At 37.7% G+C, this 22082-nt stretch overlaps 2 protein-coding genes and 1 pseudogene across 2 annotated transcripts; 2 read left to right on the top strand and 1 right to left on the bottom strand.

Annotated features, from left to right (window-relative positions):
• Positions 1–1347: 1347 nt before the first annotated feature.
• LOC121761929 (serine/threonine-protein phosphatase 7 long form homolog) lies at positions 1348–4175 on the top strand. The gene is made up of 4 exons (XM_042157642.1): positions 1348–2102; positions 2175–2262; positions 2323–2766; positions 4033–4175. Exons 1-4 carry the CDS (start codon positions 1705–1707, stop codon positions 4069–4071), a joined length of 969 nt encoding a protein of 322 aa, XP_042013576.1. The 5' UTR covers positions 1348–1704; the 3' UTR covers positions 4072–4175.
• Positions 4176–6390: 2215 nt separating this feature from the next.
• LOC121761931 (zinc transporter ZTP29-like) lies at positions 6391–12230 on the top strand. Its single transcript, XM_042157645.1, has 12 exons — positions 6391–6591; positions 6898–6956; positions 7111–7203; positions 7298–7387; positions 7498–7579; positions 8743–8798; positions 9637–9693; positions 10763–10803; positions 11091–11158; positions 11247–11303; positions 11389–11506; positions 11954–12230. Exons 1-12 carry the CDS (start codon positions 6519–6521, stop codon positions 11997–11999), a joined length of 840 nt encoding a protein of 279 aa, XP_042013579.1. The 5' UTR covers positions 6391–6518; the 3' UTR covers positions 12000–12230.
• Positions 12231–14042: 1812 nt separating this feature from the next.
• LOC121761920 lies at positions 14043–18846 on the bottom strand (annotated as a pseudogene).
• Between the last annotated feature and the right edge of the window lie 3236 nt (positions 18847–22082).

Below are 22082 nucleotides of genomic sequence, written 5' to 3' on the forward strand. Positions count from 1 at the left end.
CAAAGACGCCAATGGTGTTGGCGTCTTTTAGTTAAAGACGCAAATTGTGTTGGCGTGTTTTATTCAAAACACGCAAATCCTGTTGGCGTCTTTTTGTAAAGACGCAAATGATGTTGGCGTCTTTTATCACAAACACGCCACATGGATTAGCGTGTTAATTTAACACGCAATTTTCATCGGCGTGTCTAATTTCATAAACACGCATTCCGTATAGGCGTTTTATTGTATACACGCCATCGTGATTGGCGTGTTTAAATGTATAATTGGAGTAAATACGGGTAAAATACTTGAACATTGTAAAACGCCATTCTAGTTGGCATTTTTACTTAATAAAAACGCCTTTCCTATTGGCGTTTTTCCTATATATGGAATAGATAACAAAATGGGTACATTTACGTGATTTTAAAGGCCAATCCTAGAAACCCGATTTCCTCATATACTTCGCAGTTCATAACCCCGGCAAAATTCCAAGAAAGGAGTTCATGACAAAATGTATCCGCCATATGGACCCTGAAAATAAAACTTTCCAGCCATGGTATAGACGCGATAAGCTCTCGCGTGTTTTAAAGTGAAACACGCATATTCCTCTCGCGTGTATTAAAGGAAAAACGCGTCTTCTTCTCGCGTGTTTAAAGAAAACACGCGACACGCTCTCGCGTGTGTAAAGAAAACACGCGACACGCTCTCGCGTGTTTAAAGCAAACACGCGACACGCTCTCGCGTGTCTCCCTTGCTTCAAAATACGTCCAGAAGGCAGAACAGACCCCAAACACGCGAAGAGCAGCGGCGAAACCAGCGAAAATCGGTGAAAGCAGCGGGCTAATCCCATATTTAGCTCTCCCATTCCAATTTGAAGTGTTGTTAGGTAAGTTTGAACCCTTATTTTCGAATTTTATTGGTATTTTTTAGGTGGGTATAATAGTTAGGGTTTATGGGTTAGAAAGTATTTTGGTTCAATTTAGTTGAATTTGGTGTTGAATTATTCAATATGTTTATTTTATGTTGAATTTGGTGTTATTTTGTTGCATTTGATCTTAATTTGGTGAATGTGATTGATATTTTGTTGAATTATTGACTTTGGTTTTGAATTATTGATTTGGTTATGAATTATTGAATTTGGTTGAATTATTGTTGAAATATTGAATATGGTTGAATATGGTGTTAATTTGTTGAATTTGGTGTTGATTTGTTGAATGTGGTTGATATTTAGGTTTTGAATTATTGAATTTGGTTTTGAATTATTGAACATGGTTAAATTTTGATTATATTAGGATGTCCCGATATGGACCAGAAGATCCTTTTGTTTTGCATTATCAGCACAGTCATATATCGCGCAAGGCGTGGGCAGGCCAGGAAACAACCTCTTTCAATATTCGGCGCTTTGAAGGACATTTCTGGGAAATCGATAATCATCACAGACGCGTGATTGATTATGTCTGTAGATTTGGTTTAGGTGGAGTACTTTTCTGTGGTAAGGCTCTGGATGTAGATCATGCGTTGATCACAGCTTTGGTTGAGCGCTGGAGGCCAGAGACACATACATTCCATCTTCCCGTAGGGGAAACTACCATTACATTACAAGACGTACAAGTATTATGGGCATTACGTGTTGATGGAGTACCCTTCACCGGAAATGGGTTTTGTGAATCTGGGTGGAGGGGTTTATGTGAAGAGCTCTTGGGCTTCTATCCCCTTCAAAGCGAGATGAAGGAAAACGGTATCTTGGCATCCGCGCTAATACATAGGATGGCGATTGAACCGTTAGGAGATGGTCTCGAAGACGAAGCCTACATTCAACGGGCACGTATGATTGTGCTTGTGCTATTGGGAGGGTTGATCTTACCCGACGGCTCAGGGTGTAAGATACCTCTCATGTGGTTGACCCAACTTCGAGATGTAGAGGCTGCCTCTATGATTAGTTGGGCGAGTGCTGCACTTGCTACATTATACCATAATCTGTGTGAGGCGTCTATGGGCAAAAGGTCAGACATTGGAGGTCCGACGGTGCTCCTACAGCTTTGGGTGTGGGAGAGAATGCCCACTTTGAGACCGGATTTTGTAGCGGCACGTATACATACAAACAACACTCCATGTGCCTTAATGTAAGTTTGTTGTTTCCTCTCATTTGTGTATTTAATGACAACATATTTAATTGACAACTTTTGTTATTGTAGGTGGACTGGCTCCTATATGATAAACAGAGCCCCCAAACATTCGGTTCGACATTATCGTGAACAGTTGTCATTACTCCAAAATAACCAGGTAAAATGAATAATGTTTGATATATATTTGGGTAATTTTAATATAAACTTGTTATTGTAGTTTATTTGGATGCCCTACGTGGACCGTCAATTGCCAGACTCCTGCCTCGATATGAACAACAGTTGGAGATCTGTGACGTACATTGTGTGTTGGGCTATTGTAGAAGCACATGAACCTGAACGCGTGGTTAGACAATTTGGAGGCACGCCGTTCATCCCGGAATTGCGTGATTGGGGTTTCAATGAAACTCACTTCAAAACCAATCGGCGTGGAAAGGCTAAGACGAACTGGGCTGTGCAGAACAAGGCCTACATCCAATATTGGGAGAGAAGGTCTAAGTTCGTTACTAACGCTTACATGGAGCCTCTTGCAGACCACATGCAGGTGATGAGGACTCGACAATACATGGAGTGGTATTTTAAAATTACCATTACATATATCACGCAGCCGGGTAGGCTTCCAGAAGTAGGGATGAACACTGTTGCATCAGCATCTACAGTCCAGGTAAGTATTGTATTTTTATAGTTGTTGTTTCATTTTAAAAGTATGTATGTTATTAAATATGCATGTTTTATTTGTTACAGGCGGAGACATTGGCACGTATAGTTCATATGTCGCGCGGTTTTGACCCAGCAGACGCTGTAGGATTGTTGCACGAGATTAACAATCTTGCTCTTAACTGCCTCACCGAGTGCGGTGAGAGTGAACGCACGGTCATACCTTCCACACAGCGCACTGATGTGGATATGTCCCGGGAGTTTATCCGAAGAGCTCGCGGTATTGGCCAGAGAGGTATCCGAACAGGCGGGCATGGTTATTCACGGCATTTCAGAATGTCCCAAGACATGCCAGGGTCATCACAAGCAGCAAATGAAGAAAATATTAATTCAGATGACAACATAGATTTGGATGCACTCATCGACAATTTTGCTGGTGAGCCCGAAATGCAAAATCCACCAGCATCAGATCCCTCTAGTTGGTTTCCTACTTGGTTAGACACGCCACAGTCTAGTTGGGTGACTCCATTAGATAGATGTAAGACATGATAAAATTGAAAGAATACAAAGTATTTAAACAACATACCTGCGTACTGGTGAATCCAAACACTTGTGTGGTATCGTGTATCAACATGACTAAAGATGTCATCACTGCGTTCTCTCAGCACCGCAACAGCGTGAGAGCAAGGCATTCTCCAGGTCTGCCACTTTCCACATGAGCATATCTTTTCACGGTAATCTACAACATGTATATTATGGCCTCTACCCGGACCTCTGTGATAGGTTAGCACATCATAGATGCCACGTGCTATGCTTGTAGTCCTAACATGATGACGTCTCCCTCGTTGGTCATTCTTCTGAAATAACTCCCAAGCCCACGGTGTCAAAGGCGTCTGACATTGTTTGGCTAGAGTCGTTCGGTTAACAAACCAGTTGATGGTCCGCCAGAATGTAATATCAACGATAGCTCTAATTGGGAGTTCCCTCGCAGCTAACAACACATTATTATAACACTCGGCCATGTTAGTAGATGTCTCACCCCATCGACGAAATTCATCGTGTGCCATAGTCCATTGCGATCTATCTATGGTGGTTTCGAGATACCTCAGAGCTTCTGGACTCACTTTTTCTAATTCACGCCTTGCAGTCCAATATCTCCGCTCCTCACTTACTTCACCCATTATCCATACCCATTTCTTCACTCCGGGGACTTTGTGTCTTTGTAACACATTCGATCTAACGTGAATTAAACAGAATCGATGATAACCAACTGGTGTCTCTTTCCACACATCAGCCTTCATGGCATTTATAATGCCTTGATGTCTGTCACTTATTATGCACACTTCCTGGTCATGCTTTATAATATGCACTCTCACAAGATTCAAAAACCAACTCCAACTCTCGTTTGTTTCTTCATCGACAATAGCAAAAGCAACAGGCAAACAATTCTTATTTGCATCGTAACCTACTGCAGCAAGTAGTTTACCTTTCAATCTTCCACGCAGGTGAGTCCCATCAACTGATAAGACCGGCTTTGCTACTTGGAACGCCTCTATTGCTGGCCCAAATGCCCAAAATACGTAGCGGAAAACCTTTGTATTACCTTGACTCAATACAGGGTCATGCAACCACTCAACGATTGTCCCCGGATTTTGAGTTTGCAACTCAGTCAGGTAGCTGGGGAGTTGTCTGAAGGACCCCTCCCACCCACCATATACAAGCTCAATAGCTTTTCTGTGAGAGTACCATGCTTTCTTGTAGCTGATTTTCACGTGAAATTTATCTTTGATATATGTACGTACTGCAGAAGGCTTGAATGCTGCATCGTTTTCAATTTGACTTCGAATGCAGAGAGCAATCATGGATGATGTAAGATTAACATGTTCACTTGGATCGTGATCTCCCATACAGCAATGACGATCAACCCATGAGTTGATAGACCAGCTACCATCACGTTTCTTAAACGTTGCTTTAACCTCCCAATTACATGGGTAGCGTTGCCCAAGGTCCCTGCCTCTTCTTTTCGGACCAAAGGGGTCCCTACAAACTGCATGCCATCTTCTTGAATGACTATCCATAACCTCATACATCCGACCTGTTCCCACATGCCATAATGTGATAGCAGTTTTCAACTGCAATTTGCTATCAAATTTTGTTCCAACATCTATATGTCTCGGATTATCATCATCCCAATACCACATATTTTCATCAGCCAATCCATGGTCTTCTGAAAAGTAACCTCGGCTGCCTTCGCATGGCAATGATCGAAAAAATGGTAACCCTTCAGGCACATAGTTGGGAACAGATTGCTCCCCACGAACAGATGGTTGTACATCATACTTCTCAACCATCATATCAAGTGCCTCATCGTCTGTAGAATCTTCACACGATTCTGCACTATAATCAAAATCACTTGGTTGAGAACCATCGGAACCATCACAATCAGAGTCATCTGCACCACCAACATTATCTGCACCATCACAATTATCAGAACCATCTGCACCATCACCATTATCAGAACCATCATAACCATCACATGTCAAATTTGGTACATCTAGTGGTTCATCAACCTCTCTCCCAGATGTGTTGAATTCAAAGCTATGATATTCATCATCCCTCCTAGATGTCCCGACATCAAAACTAGGATAACCATCTCTCCTAGACGTTCCAACATTCCTAGACGTTCCAACATCATGATGAGTGATAGGTGGTTCAAATTGCAACGCAGTGGTAACAGGAGTATATTCAATAAAAAGTTCAATTTGACGTGGATTTTCACCAAACATATACTCCAACAAATTAGCATCCACTGGTGTAGCTATATAATTCACCACCCCACTAAAAACCACAGGATGTCTCCATGTTAAATCAATCGTATGTGCATCAAACTCAATTCCAATTTTTTCACATATCATTGATACAAGCTGATAATATGATATCTTTTCATTCAATATAATAAATGAATTTGCACGAGGGGGATCATAAGCAACACCCAAACCTGGGAGCTGAATAATTTTCCCATCCCAATATAAACTCACAAACACCATTAAACCTGCAAAATAAGTGCGACATAACATCATATACTACAAATTCAACATACTTAGATAAATATTGAACAACATTAAAATCGAAAATTCAATACCAAGTTCAATGCCATAAACCCTAAATCTATACCTAACTAACATATAGCAATGATAATTGAAATTAATAGTCAATAATTACCTAACACCACTTAAAATAGGAATTAGAGCAACAAAATCACGGATTCACTTCGATTTTCGCCGGCTAGAAACGTTGGCCGTCGCTGAGAGTGAGAGATTGAGCGAGCTGGAAGTGAATTCGCGAGTGGAAAGTGAGGTCTCTGCCGTCTGGACCAGAATTTGTGTCTAGCTGAAACACGCGAGAGCGTGTCGCGTGTCAACCCAAACACGCGAGAGCGTCTCGCGTGTTTAGTTAAAACACGCAAGAGCTTCATGCGTGTTTCACTTTAAAACACGCGAGAGCTTCTCGCGTCTATACCATGTCTGGAAACTTTGTTTTTCATGGTCCAAATGGCGGATACATTTTTGCATGGCGTCCTTTCTTCGAATTTTCCCTCATAACCCCCAATCAAGGGATTTCTTTGTCCCTTCCCTCCCCCCCCCCCTTTCAATACATAAATTCGGTTTTCCTGTAGTCTTTAGCTTGTATAACCCTTACTCCTTCCTGTTGAATTTGTGTTTGAAAATTGGACAAGCTTGAACTGCGTATTTGGGAAGTATGGGTTTAATGGATTCACAGGTTTTGGTTGCGCTTGCACTTTCCCTCCTGGGTGGTTTCAGCACCTCCATTGGTGAGTGAAAGTTTGTCAACTTCACCTAAGGATTTGTATGTTCTGTGACCTAAAATTTAATTAATTTGGGGATAACGCACTGCATAAGGATTGCCGATTCATTTTCATTCTAGACTACATTTGTTACCTTTCTTTCTTCTTTCTGCTTATGTATCTCTAGTCTTTGGCAATTGCGTCTGCAATTCACCGGTTAAAATGGAGTTCCTATCAGTATTTGTTGTGTTCAAGTGTATGAGTTTTGGTTTCTATTATTTGGCATCAGCCGTGACACACAGTTAATTCTTCACCAGTTTCGTTTCTCAACAGGAGCACTTTTTGTTGTCCTTAGTGAGACTCCAAATCTAAAGACGCTTGGCCTTTTACAAGTAAGTTCAACAATATGAGGCGATACTGCATTGTTTTATGTTAAGTTCGGGTAAATTATAGTTTCGACATGCTAATGGACACCTGCGTTCTGATTGCTTTATAGATTTTAGTTGGAATAGCTTGTTTTGTAATTTTGAGGATGGCCTTTGATAGGGTTTTGCTGCTGGGCTGATGTTGAGCATATCTTTTTTAGACTTGGCTCATAATGCCATTAATTCCATTGGCTTCTTAAAGGGAAATCTCTGGGTATGGTCTCTCTATAATGATATAATCATTATTAAGTAATCTTGTTTCTGTCTGTTGTCTAATCTCCTTGATTGCTGGTAAATTGGCCTCTTAGTTCTATGCAGGTGTAATTTTCTTTGCGGTGATCGCCAATTTCATCCCCGAACCAAAGCTTGCACCTGTTCCGCATCAGGAGAAAAATAAGGTTCTTTTTGAAATGTGTCATAATTGACAACCAACCAGACTTGAATTATCTACTGGATCTGAATCATCTGATTATTTGTTTTTGAAGAGTCATTTTGTGCCTTAAAACAGAAAAATGGGGATGAACGTAATAAAGATATCATGAAGAAGCATCGACGTCAAGTCTTGTTTAGTGGAATCATCACTGCCGTAGGTGAGCTAGTTCTCTGGATTTTTCAATCATGTCTAGATCTTTAATAATCCCAATTTGGCTGCATTATTTATGCTAAATTGTCAAAACCTTCGATGGTTGATGGACTTGTTGTTTTCCATAAACCCCCAAACACGTAAACAGAACTGTAATAACTACTACAAAAAGTAACAAAAGTTAAAAACACTCAAATCTCGATTAATAAGAGAAACAATAGAAGAGTGACCAAAAGAAAACCATCCTATATATCAAAGCCAAGATCAGCCATCTTGTCTGCTGCTTGATTACCTTCTTTGTAAATGTGAGAGACCCTGAAGTTCATAAACATAAAATCTGAAGCAATCTACACCAATGAACTTTGAATCTACAACAAACCATTGTCAAGCATGAAGTAATAAGATTCACAACATACATGGAATCAGCTTCAAGCCACACAGAATTCCAACCACGACATTTACATATATTTGTAGCTAATGTTAGGCACACCTTATATTTTGCCATGTTAAGTTTAAGATCTGTTTTGGTCTAACTTTGCAGTTTGATTGTTAAAAAGTCATGGTTATTACTTATTAGGGGATCATGGTTCTAGACCTTTCTTGGGGATTGTGGTTAGAAATTAAAATGAGAATCTTTGAGCCTAAAGAAGATTTAGAGAAGGTGTGTGATAGAGATAAGTTTAGAGGTTCTTGGTGTGCATCAAATACAGTGATCTTGAGGGATTTTTGTAAATTAGATATCAATAGAGATTTGAGACATTTGTGTTAGGTTGACCGTTAACTTGACTTTTGGGTTTTTCATCCCTTTTGTAATGGTTTTTTTTGTTTTTTTTTGTTTTCCTTAATGCTTTTCCCAAACGCTATTTGGTTCCCTGAAGACATCATTTCTGCCAACCTTATTATCAGTTAATATTCAAGTTAGACATTCATAATCATATCACCACACTAATTATAAATAACATTACAAGAAATATACATATTTCTCTTTAGCTATTACAGTTGTAAGCTTATTATTGTTTTTCCTTTGTCATGTCATCGTATGATTACAATATAAAAAATTCAGTATTGATGCTTGTTAGGTTTTATTAAGTTGAAGAGTTATCTGCTAGGTTCATTTGATTATTTATAAATCTCTTAAAGATGGAATCTCTTTGATCCAATTTTTTCCAGGTATAAGTTTGCACAATTTTCCTGAGGGAATGGCAGTGTTCCTTGGATCAATGAAGGTGACGAATTGTTTTATAAGATATTTAATATGCTGTGATTGTAGCTTTTTCTATTACAAAGCAGCAATTTGAGTTCACTATAGTGTGCACGGTGGGATACAAATCAAACTTTTTTGAAGCTGAGGGTTTTGTAAGTGAAAGCATGATTTGGAGATAATTTTTGGAAAAAGCTGAAAGTTGGGTACATAAAACTAAACTATGATTAACCACCCTTTTAGTTCCAAAAAGGACAACATTCTTCATTTTCAATCTGAAAAACATGTATAGAGAATTAAGGTGGAACCGTGGAAGTTCATCAGAGAAATGTTGAAAGCTCATGTGGATAAAACTGATGGCCCAGGGAAAAAAGAAAAGAGCTGGGAAACCACATGATGCAAGCAGTTATTTGTTTCTTTTATAGTTTACTCTTTGTTTGGAGTCAGTTTTTTCAGGTAATAGTTATTAGTATTGGTTATGCCCTAGAGTAAATAAAATAGTCCCTGTCCGCTAAGAAGTGGATGGACCTTGTCCAGGACCTTGGTTATTTTGAGCTATTTAGGTCCTTGGCAATTTTTAGTCGGCGTCCAGATGTTTGGGCAGGAGAAATATCCGTAGGACCATGTTCCTCTTCATTCAGTTCAATATCAGTTTCTCTTTGGTTCAAGTTTTCTCTGTGGCCTTTGAAATCTCTGGAGCAATGTTCTTTTGTTCATTAAGTTGTTTGCGTATATTAGTTTCTTTTTGGTTCATATTGCCTCTGTGCCCTTTAAATATCAATATGAGGAATTGTTGGGTGTTGATTTTGAAAGACCTTATACTCTTGCTTACAGTTTCCAATTTCTATGTTTATATCTCTCAGGGTCTTCGTGTTGGTCTGAACTTGGCACTAGCTATTTCCTTGCACAATATTCCCGAGGTATCTTCTTAGTGCCTAGTTATAGATGCCTTCTTAGTCCCGAGGCACTAGTGATGTAGCCTCTAGAATATATCTTGTGTTTTATGTTAGCTTTATTTGTGTATGCCTAAATGTTTTAGTATTTGCAGTGAGTACCTCTGCTGAGTGCTGGCAGCATAAATTTAAATTGGATGCCTGTATGCAAGTTACCAAATATTGATAGCCTTAAATATAAGTTTGAAATATGAGCTTATTTGCTCTGCAGCAGCTCCTCCATTGGTTTCTTTCTTGGTTTCAAACTCTGTATCTGGGAGCTTGAATTCTTTTTCTTTCTTATCTGGTATAGCCTTAGTATTTTTATATTATACAGAACAATATTAATCAAATTTTACGGACACCATCTCTTATACCATGCTCATGATCCAAGAGCCCCATCTATAAGAGTTACAATCTCACCAGATCGAGAATTCACTTTGATCATACTAAGAGCTTGGAAACCTTATTCCTTTGGCTTTATAATCTACCAAGAACCTTGGCACCATGAGCACCAAAAGACTTTGCTCAATTGTCTTGTTATGTGCTTCAGCAAGTGAAAATCCCTACAAAGAGAATTCAACTCACGAGGCAAATGCCAATTTGATATGAAATTCAAGTTTGATTTTCATACACAAGCACAAGCCTATTTAATGGCTGAAAATTACTCTTTAGATGGCTACATGCATGCACATAACTTAGGAATATCAAAAAGAATATTTTGACCATAATTATAACACATGAGTAGAGGATACTCCATGGTTGGGATCGCTCTTCCACTTGTCTCTTATCTCAGCTAGATAAACATATTGTCTTCCTTGATTTGTGTATTTTACCATGCTTCTAGTCGGTCCACCTTGCATGATATATGTATCTTTATTGCTTGCATTGGGCTCCTTGGTTCCATTCCTTTCGATCTTCATATTTGGTTTTTTATCTGGTAGGAGCTGTTGATTATGATGATATGATGCTATTTAGAATTAAGCTTCAAGTCTGGCATATATTGATCATACGATAATGCCTTGTAACTTGTTTAACATTTTATATTGGTGTGCAGGGTGTTGCTGTTGCACTTCCTATTTATTTTGCCACAAAGAGGTACAAGCCCTCCGTGTTGCTGTTTGAATATAACCGAATAATTTAGTATGTGAAATAATTTGGGCTTATCTATAGATTAACAAATGGTAGAACCTGAAGTTGTTTGTTATCCATGCTACTTTGTTATCTTGATCTGTAGGATTGCAGTTCATCTATATCAATATGTAGTCTATTCTCATTTGGGAGCCCTTTAAAACTATGCACTATCGTCATATCTAACTTACTTACAGCTGTTTTGCTATTTTTGAGAAAGTTATATTAAATATTCTGTGCTTGCTATATATCAGCAAATGGCAGGCGTTCAAGCTGGCTACTCTTTCTGGTTTTGCTGAACCTCTTGGTGTAATTGTTGTAGGTCTGACCTCTACTTTGATTTTTTGGTATAAATTTAGAATGTCAAGACTTTCTGATGTCATATGCTTCTTGCTTTTAATCATTTGCAGCTTATATATTTCCCAGCAGCCTGAATCCTGAAATTCTTGAGGGCCTTCTTGCATCAGGTTTACTCTTTAAATCTTTTTTACAAAAGATAAGACTTTCTGATCTGACATGTTTGTCGATGCATTTGTATTGCTTTGCTTGAAGTTGGTGGAGTGATGGCTTTTCTTACCTTGCATGAAATGCTGCCTTTGGCAATTGAGTACAGTGGACAAAAACGAGCAGTAAAGGCTGTTTTTGTTGGGATGGCTTTCATGTCAGCAAGGTATTGTTAAAAGCATTTTCATGCAAATTTATCAAAGCTTGATTCGGTTGCCTCTAGTATGTTTGACCTGTTTCTTTTGGTTGGTTTATAGCTGATTTTACAATGTTCTGAAAAATCTGTATCGAGTAGAAATCCCAAGTAAGAGTAAGGTTTTAGAAAACACTCTATTTCATCTGACCATACACCCTCTCGGAACACTAGAAAATGGTGTATGTGAGTCTGTTAAGAGTTAGAAAGAAGGAAAAGAGATGATATTGAATGATGCATTGTACCAACACTATTGATGCTGGAGAAAGATTTGCTTTCTCTTTCGTTTCCCATACCGGAGTGATCTCAGGATAATGCTTTCTTTGTTCAATTGGTTATAGATATGATATCCTATTTTATCTCTGACCTTTATACACGTACGTGGTCGTCCATTTACCCTTGTTTGTTTTGGAACTGCAGCCTATATTTTCTTGAATTGAGCTTGCCATCAGAAGTGAGCTTGTAGTTATCGCCAACAAGGGTTTTCCTTCCCTGAAATTGCATGGTGGTAACCTGATTGGTTAATATTTGTAACAGGAAAATAGATACCACAAACAGACACACGACTCTTAAATATGGAGAAAAGTATTATTTCCATTTAAATGAGTTTGATTGGTGGTAGACAAGATGTTAGGAGAAAACAATTTAGATGATGGAAAAACTAAGGGAAAAAATCTTTAAAATTTCATTTTATCAATGCTATGGTTATTTATTTTGACAATCCAAGATATTACTCCCTCCGTCCCTATGGCATTTCTTTTTAGCACGAGATTTAAGAAAAATTATTTTAAATGAGTTAAGTAAAAAGAGAATAAAGTAGAAAAGAAAAAAGTAGAAAGATGAAGAGGGAGTAAAGTAAGAGAGAGTTAAGTACTTTTTTGTCAAAAAAGAAAATGACTCAGTTACAGTGGGACAATCAAAAAACAAATACGACTCAGTTACAGAGGGACGGAGGGAGTACTAGTTAAAGTGGAAAAAGAGTAAAGTTAAAACAAAATAATATAGTGAATTTTATTATTTTGTTTTAACTTAACTCTTTCTGCACTTTAACTATTTATTGTTATTTTTCTAAAACGAGTATAGAGAATGAAATGACTCTACTAATATGGAACAAATAGAGTAAGTTTTAGGATTTTTCTTGTATTTTAGTATTTATTCGCCGCAATTCACTAGAATTCTTCAATCTTTATTCCACACACTTCTACTCGGTTCCACACTACCAAATTTCAAGTTCCACCTTGACCCATTCTTCTGTCGTCCCAACATTTGTCACCGCCGGCTTATCACCGCCAAAGTCAATCAAGACAAAATTTAGAATTAGCCCATCAAAATTCTACTCCTTTCGTCCCACAATAGGAGTCACATTTGATTTAGGCATGAGTTTTAAGAAGTATAAAGAATAGTGGGTTGTAAAAGTTAGTGGGATATGAGGTCCACTTTTTTATATTGATTTTATAATAGAATGTAAGTGGAATGAGTTAGTGGAATGCGTTAGTGGAATGTGTGACCTACTTATTATTTATGATAAAAGTAAAATGTGACTTTTATTGTGGTACGGAGAGAGTAATATATTTAGTGTTTTAACAGTTATTTATGTAAGATATGATTTCTAATTTTTATAAAGAATTGATTATAACTAATGATAAAATAACGAGACAAACACAAACTTTAATTAAAATGATTATTTTAGTTGTGATTTATCTTTATGTTGAGGAAAGATGAAAGACTCATCTCCAACTAATATTGAAAACCATGAAAATTACAAAATTTTATGTGATTCTAAACCTAAGAAGAAAAAAATATCTAAAATTTAGAATTATTTTGCTGAGGAAAATTTTGATTCCGAGAGATTTTTTTAAAGCATTTTGACCCGAATAACCTAATGGGTTTCTCCAAGATTTGACGGATTAGGGTTAGTGTTGAAAATTTACAACCCGAAAAGTCCATAATTCGAATAGCCCACACCCAAATAGCCCGACAATGCGAACGGATTGGCCAAATCCAAACGGGTTAGCCCGACTGATGCATTAGTGTTGTTGCAGTGTAATTCAAATATACTCCCTCAATTCTTAGACAATATTCTTAGAAAGGTGTGACATGAGTTTTAATAAAGTGGTTAACTAGTTAAGAAAGATCCTACAATATTGATGATAAAAGTAATGCGAGTGGAGAAAGTGGTGGACAATATGATAGAAAGAGCAAATTCGTTGATATATAAAACTGGTCCTCCACATTTGACTAAAAGTCTTTTTGCCTTGGTATTAGCTTCTCATCCTAAATAATATATTTTGATCTATATATTTAATAATTTTTTAGGTAACCATCTTTGTCATTCTCAAATACCTTGTCTTTACTCTCTCTTCACTGCCATATTATTTTCTCTCTAATACTTATTTTTTCTCATCACTCTAACTCTTTAAATATCAATTTTTTAAATCCCGTACCAAAAGAGCGCATCTTTTATGGTGGAATAGAGGGAGTAGTTATTATATTAATAAAAATATAAATATTACACCAAAATTCATAATTTTTCATTATGAATTATGAGTTCGGTTAAGAAACAACAACACAAAAGAGTTCGCTTAACTTGAAGAAACAGAGTTCATCGGAATCTATGAGACACTCATTCGTTCCCTGAGTCTTGGCTTTACAATGGTTTGCAAAGGATGAAGCTTATGAGTTGTTAGACCCAAAGTGTCTACATTCGCTTCTTCTCCCTCCCCGAGTCGCCACTCGAACTCTTGCACCAATCTTCCTATTGCTATACAAGTAATTGTCATTGCTTGAAGAGCTCCAGCACAGACTCTCTTCCCTCCACCAAACGCCATCGTCTTGTGCAGCCATGTCGTATCATCCTTACCTGAGACGAACCTCTCTGGCCTCCACTCTTCTGGACTATCCCACACATTCTGGTCCATGTTACATCCATTCCATACATGTTTATAGCAATCTGCAAGAAAGATTCATTGTCATAACTTGTACATGAATATAAATTCAATTGACTATTAAAGGATGAATCACAACTCAGTTTGTAAGACGCGTTCCACCAACCAGTAGGGGGAGGGATTAGTGTGTATAGCTCTAAGAATAACAAAAAAAAATTCAGTTGTGTGACGAACCTCGCTGCCTTCTGGTATGTTATACCCTCCTAACTGCGTTTCTTCGTGCACATACCGCAAGGGGACCACTGGAACAGGACTGTGCTTTCGCAGTGTTTCATGAAAAACTGCGGCCAAGTATGGAAGCTTGCATAGCTTCTCCTCGCTGAGTTGGTCGAATCCGCAGGCATTTTGGATTTCCGACAAGTAGTTCTGTTTTATTGGAAGTCAATACCGACACACAAACTAGCAGATCGTATTAGAGAGGGAGCAGGCAAGATCACCTGTCTATTTGGATCTTTAGAAAGTTCATACATGGCCCATTCCGAAGTAACCAACGTCGTGTCGGATGCTTCAATGATGGCTTCCCACAGAAGCATCAGTATTTGCTGATCCGATAATGTGTCTGCAGCCTCGGATAACAGGTGATCTACATAACAGTTTATTTCCTGCCTCGTCGTATATTGTTAACAACACTCCATTAACAAACTTTAACTACACATGAAGCAAACGAGAAAGCTAGATCTCAGACTACCTCGCCAGAAGCAATACGTTTTTTCTGCTGCTGAATCAATGCCTTCATCACCGCCTCCCTGCGGAAATGCATCTGCTGAATTTTCTTTTCGAAGTGTTGGTTAGGAATCCACTTGAGATAGGGGAAGAAATCCCTCCAGTCCACATCAATGGCACCTTCCATAGGGTCCACTACAAGTATCTTGAACATCTCTTGTCTTGACAAGGTAGTGCCTAGTTCCGCCACATAAATAGATTCAACGTCTTCTCCAATCGCCTACATATTAAACAACGGGACTTTGATATGTTTTCTAATTTTTATCAATAACGTGAAGCTGAAGAAGGGCGTAAAACAGAACAGCCAGATTCGCCTGTTTCATTGATAATCTGAAGAGTTCAGACTGAAATATCTTCCTGAAGTCTACTGCTTCAGAAGGATACAGTTTTGCATGATCATGAAACAGATCACATATGTTATTTATCATGACATCTCTGTGGACACGGTGCCGTTTCTGCAGCAAGAAGCATGCTCAATGTTAGTCTCCTCGACCGTATACAGCCTCAAGAAGAGGTACAAAACAAACCTGAGCATTAGGTCCAAGTGTACTTGTAAGCAAATGGCGTTTCGCAGCCTTGTAAAATTCGTTGTAATCACTCATTGCAACAATACTTTTATCTGAAGTGAGGATCTTCAAAGCATTTGACAGCTTTATTTTGTAACCATAGCCTAAAGCAAGACATACAAATCATGTTTAGATTATTAGGAATGTATATAAGGGAACATAGAAATGAAGGAGAAAGAAATTGACCTCTTTGGCAAGATCATTGGAGTTGAGCACAACCATAGTGTTGGAGCCTGCTCTTATAGAATATATTGGACCATATTTGTGAGACCATTTGGTGAAAGTCTTGTGGGGCTTCTTCTCTTTTAGTTGCAATAAATTTCCCACTACTGCTAAGCCTGGTACCTCTGCATCAAAACCCACATGCTTTATACACCTCGGTCGCATAAAAATACATTTTTTTTTCATTTTGATTCGTCCCACAAAATTAGCTCATTCTTATTTTTGACAGTTTTTTCTCTCTTATAAAGTGAAACTCATTATCCACTAATAATATTCCAATGGGATAATGGTCTATAATATCATCAACTTTGGCCAAAATTTGGTATTTTCTACAAACTTTAAAATTTGTCTATAATATCAACCAACGTTACTTTTTGTTTGTTATTTTTCCATGGCAGGTCAATCACCATATCCGACAAACTTCCGTGAATTTTTTATCCTACTTAATACTAATAAATTAACGTGGCTTTTTATGTACCTTTTTATCCTACTTGTAACGAACATAAAAACTAATCTAAAATATCATAAATATTTCACGGTTGCCCATATATAATTAGATATTTGCCTAAGATATCTTATTTGGGATGAGTTGGAAAATAACAAACAAAATGTAAATTTGTAATATTTTAGACCAATTTTAAAGTACGTGGAAAATACCAAATTTTGACCAAAATTGATAATTTTAGAGACCAATATCCCTACTCTAATCACTTTTCTTTCTAAATCTCTAGTATTTTACCAATTTCGTATTAAAATTTCTGTCGTCCCTAAAGTTCAAATATGGAAGAGGGAGTACATATAATTACGGATGTCAATGTAACCCGAACCCGTGGGCCAGCCCGAATAACCCGATAAAAATACAGGGTTAGGGTTGTAATTTTGCAGCCCGAATTTAAAATCGGGCCATTCGGGCTGACCCGTTCGGGTTGTCGGGTTATGCGGGCTGACCCGATCGGGTTACGGGTCGGCCCGTCGGGTTGAAGGCTTCTGCACCGTGAGCAGTTTTTGTAACGGTCATAACTTTCTCTACAAAGCTCCGATTAAGGTGTGCAATATATCCACGCGAAGCTCTTTCGAAGACGAAGAGAATGATATGTATTAGAGGTTTATCAGACTTCAAAATTACGAGAAACATTGACTCAAACAAGGCTGCTGCACATCCACATATTTTGTGTACATTTTCTAATCCATTTTCTATCATTTCTCAACAAACATGTAAACATACCAAAATATAGAAATATAATCAAAATCATCCAAGACAACCCTTTAAAACCATGCAAAATCCAAATACATCAACCAACTATAAAAGATCACGAAAAAAATCACTATGTGGTTCATGGATTCATAAATACTCGTATATAAAAGCTTTCTTTTAGTATATTTCCAATATAATAGTGCAAAGTGTTTTGACGCCGCTTCGTCATTTAATTATGCGTACTTTGATGATTCTTAAAACAAAGATAAATTATTATGTGACTTATTTACAGCTGGAATAAATTAAATTTGACCAATCATAATTCAAGAAATTTTAGAGTTACTCCAATTAGCTAGCATCTTGATAATTCACTTTTTAACAATTCAAAATATTTTTGTTACATCTACGATGCACCTCTCACGTTATGAAAATTTTATTTAACGAATTGATTTATGTTTGAATTTTGAAACAAAGTGTTGATTTATATTTTAAATACATAAACATAAACATAAACATAAACATAAACATAAACATAAACATAAACATAAACATAAACATAAACATACTATTGATGGATATTTTGTAAATAATTATGTAATGAATAAGTTATTTAAATTTAAATAACTTAATCTTTTTTAAAAATATTAAAGAAAATTAAAAATACATATTTCATTGTAGAATGATTAATTAAAAATATGTATATAATTAAAGAAAATTTAAAATACGTATTATTTTTTTGAAAATATTAAAAGAATTAAAAATACGCATTGACCCGAATAACCCGGTGGGTTAGCCCGAAACCCGAAGGGTTAGGGTTAGGGTCGAACTTTTATAACCCGAAAAAATCATAACCCGAATATCCCATACCCGAATGGCCCAATAACCCGAACGGGTTGGCCCGATTGACATCCCTACATATAATACAAAAGAAATAAATAATTCGACATTTCACCACCGAGCTAGGAAAATTTCTCGATTAGAAGCATCTTCAATTGAATCGGAGTGTTTACTTCACCTGGCGGAGGAAGGAAGATGGAAGATTTCTTCCGTTGATCTTTGACATATTCTCTGATGAAAAACAAAGTGATTCCGCCGATAGCCACCGCAGGTCCGCCGATAGTGGGCGGCAGAGCTTGAAGATTCAGCAATGAATCCATTGAAAAATGCAAAAGAAAATAAAGTTTAGAGACAAAATTATTGATTTGAAATGTGGGTGAAACAATTATGCTGAAGGGGAAAACGCCAAGAATAAATAGAATCCAAAACCACGGTCCTTATCTCAAATCATAGTGGATTGAAAATAGGCAATGACAGTAAAAGTTGGGTTCATTCCGACAAATAGAGTAGCTAATTCCAATGAATTTGAGTAGAGGAGTATACTCTTTGAGAGCACCCGCAACGCGGGTCGCGGCCGTTCCGCGTTTCGTTCCGGCAGAACGAAACCGGCGCGCGACACGTTGCGGCGCTGCGTTCCGTCGGCGTGTCGTTCCCATGTTGTTCCGGGTGCCGCCGGCACGAGACGCGGCACGGTGTGTGCCGCCACGCGCTTCGGCGACGTGGCTCGCCCCTGCGTGTGCGTGACGCCTACTGCGTCGTGCGGAAGAGGGAGTTGGAGGGGTCGGCGGTGGATTTGAAGGTGAGGAGGGGGGTGGCGTCGAGGTGGGCAGCGCAGTGGTGGAGGAGGTTGAGGAAGAAGAAGAAGGGTTTGGTTTTTAATAATGTTTTGTTATTCCAATTAGTAATGTTTAATGCTTAATGAAGTGTGTTTGGATTAATTGAATTGAGTAATGTGTTATTCCAATTAGTAATGTTTAATGTTTTATTATTCTTCTTTATAATTTTGTTATTCCAATTAGTAATGTTTAATGAAGTGTGTTTGTGTTAATTGAATTGAGTTGAAAATAAAAATAAAAAATGAAATTGAATGAATAGTAATTTAAGGAACGGATAAGGAACGGAGGGTTGCAGGTTCTGTTCCTTAGTTAAGAAATGGAGTTAAAAAGTACAGTGGGGCCCGCAAATAGTAGTTTAAGGAACGGTTTAGGAACGGTATAGAAACAGCGTTGTGGATGGCCTGAGTAGAGGAGTATACTCCCTCCTAGGCATGCATACGGGTCGAAACCGCCGGTTCCGGTTCATGAATCGGCAGTTCACGGTTCATCATCCCCATGAACTGGAACCGACACGCCAAGGGTCCCGGCGGTTCCGGTTCCGGTTAAAAAATCCGCCGGTTTACGGGGCGGTTCAAAACAGCCGGTTTTTTGCCTGAACAGCCGGTTCCGGGCCGGTTCGGCAGTTTGTCAATTTTTTTTGCATTTTTAAAATTTGTTTATCTATGAAATGTGCGTAAATAAAATAAAAAAAAAACACGGTGAAAGTTGCAATTTTATTGAGATTACAAGTTACAACAATTACAAATAACAAAAACCTTAAGGTCTTGAAGTCTTAAACAAAAATTTAAATACAACGAGACTACTAGTGAACAACGAAGCTAATTACAAATTACAAAAAAGACTTAGAAGTTCTGAACAATAATTTTATAAGTATATATACTCTTAGTCGGTGAAGGAGATATTTCTACTTAACTAAATTGAGGACACCTTTAGCAATTCAACTTTAAATGTTGAATTTATTCTAACAATTAACAATTATAGTAGAATTGTCAAAAGTTTCCCGAATCTAGCATTATAGAGAAATCTATTTCATCGACTAGAGTATATACAAATACAATTATTTAATTGTATTTGCATATTTTTAAAGTAGAAACAAATGGGAAAAAAAGAAATAAAGGAAAAAGGACTTGAGCTCAACTTAAATTTAAAATTTAAGTTGAGGTGCTTACGTATCCTCAATGCTCGTTTGCATTAGGGAATCAAAGCCCACGTAGTTCTCTTACCTTACTTACCTATTTGGCTTGGCCGGCGGTTGATGGTTGGCCTACGATTCATCCCCGGTGAATTCTTCTTGTGATCCCTCCTGACGATCATCCCAATCAATTTCTTGTTCTCTGACGTCAACTTTGGCCCAATCATCAAGTAACACCACGGCTTCCATATTTTTCGCGGAGAGCTTACTTCTTGATTCATCCAACACAGGGGAGCCAACACTAAAAGCGGACTCGACGGCGACAGTGGAAGCCGGAACAGAAAAAATCTCCTTGGCCATTGACGCAAGTATGGGAAAATCTTTCTTGTGTGTTCCCCACCAATCGAGGACGTCGATTTGGGCGGGAGGAGTAGGACCTTCATCACCAAAGGAAAAAAGTGAATCGAAATATAAATCTAACTCACTTACCATACCTGAGGACCTTCCGCCGCTGCTGTAGCTGTATAGGTCGGCTAATTGAGGTTGCGCGTCAGGGTCATCATAATATGCTTGAAATGCGAAGCCAAAGTTATGTTGTTGAGGAGGGGGAGGTCTTCTGACTTGGTGGGTACTATTATACTTGGTTTCATATTCGGTGTAGAGAGCACGCAAGTTAAACTCGAAGGTTTGTTGGATAATTGACTGGTTCGGGAGGTTTATTTGAAATGCTTCTGAGAGGTCTACTCCGAATTAGTCACTGGTATCCAATTGCAATGCTTTAAGTGGACCAAGATCAATAGAACTCAAATTGTTATAATAAAAATCTAAAATCTTGGAGGTACCGGCTAATTTCCATTTTGGATTCAAGACCTTTGCAATCAAAAACACCGTTGGAATCTCACTGAAATACTTAAGTCATTTCTCATTCATATAATATAAAACACACATCAATTCAGGTGAAGAGTAAGCAATTTTCATTGCAGTTTTAAAACCAAGTGATATATACATGCAATGCTCTAAAACACGAACAATAGTGCAATAATAAACACCCGATAATTCAACAGTTGCATTTTTGAAATATTTGAACAATTTAAATAAAGCCACGCTATATTCCCAACAACTATGCGAAAGATATAAATCATGAACGAGATAGGTTCTAAAAAATTCACATAAAGAATCTTTATGCGTCAAAGTAGAATTCAGACAATCATATGTCGAATTCCATCTATGGGACACATCCATAGTAAAATTCGTATATCTTACATTCTTTTGATGACAATATTTTTTCCAAGCTTTGCCAACAACTGACTTTTGATGGATTAATCTAACTGCAGTTCTAATAGGACTAACATGTTTTTGCCATAATTCAAGCGCATCTTGTAGACATAAATTTAAAATATGACATATGCATCTTTGATGAAAATACTTACCTCCAATAACCGGAGCACAAGCCGCAATCAAATCACTAATACTTGCAGTGTTAGCAGTTGCATTATCAAAACCAACAAAAAATATCTTATTGCATAATTGAAACTCATTCAAAACTTGAATAATTATAGAAGCAATTTCGGGTGCAGTGTGTGGTGTCTCAAATTCTCTAAAACCAATTAAACGCTTGTTCAAAGTCCAACTATTGTCCACAAAGTGAACCGTAATGCCCATGCATGAATGCCAGTTAAAACAATCAGTCCATACATCTGAGCAAATGTTCACTTTGTAGCCCAAGTTAAGTAAATAACGTGATAATTCAACTTTTTTCTCTAAACATTGTCTAACGGTAGATCGTTGAACAGTCATTCGACCTACTCTTTTGATAGCTACGTATAAACCACTTTGCATAGTAACCTCAATTTTTTTTATCATCATAAACATTAAAAGGAAAATGCTTCATTGCAGCCCATCTAGTCATAACGTCAGCAAAAGTTTTTTGATCATATTTAAAAAGAGGCGTACCTGACGAACCTGAGCCACCGGGTTGGAAGTTTAGTTGGGTTTGGGTAGAGGTAGTGCCAAATTATACCGGATGCTTTGTCACCAAATGACGATGGAGGGTGCCATATCCCCCACCACTCGCAAATTTGTAGACTTTATCA

The sequence above is a fragment of the Salvia splendens genome, chromosome 13 (genome assembly GCF_004379255.2).
Source record: "Salvia splendens isolate huo1 chromosome 13, SspV2, whole genome shotgun sequence".
NCBI classification, from domain to species: Eukaryota; Viridiplantae; Streptophyta; class Magnoliopsida; order Lamiales; family Lamiaceae; genus Salvia; species Salvia splendens.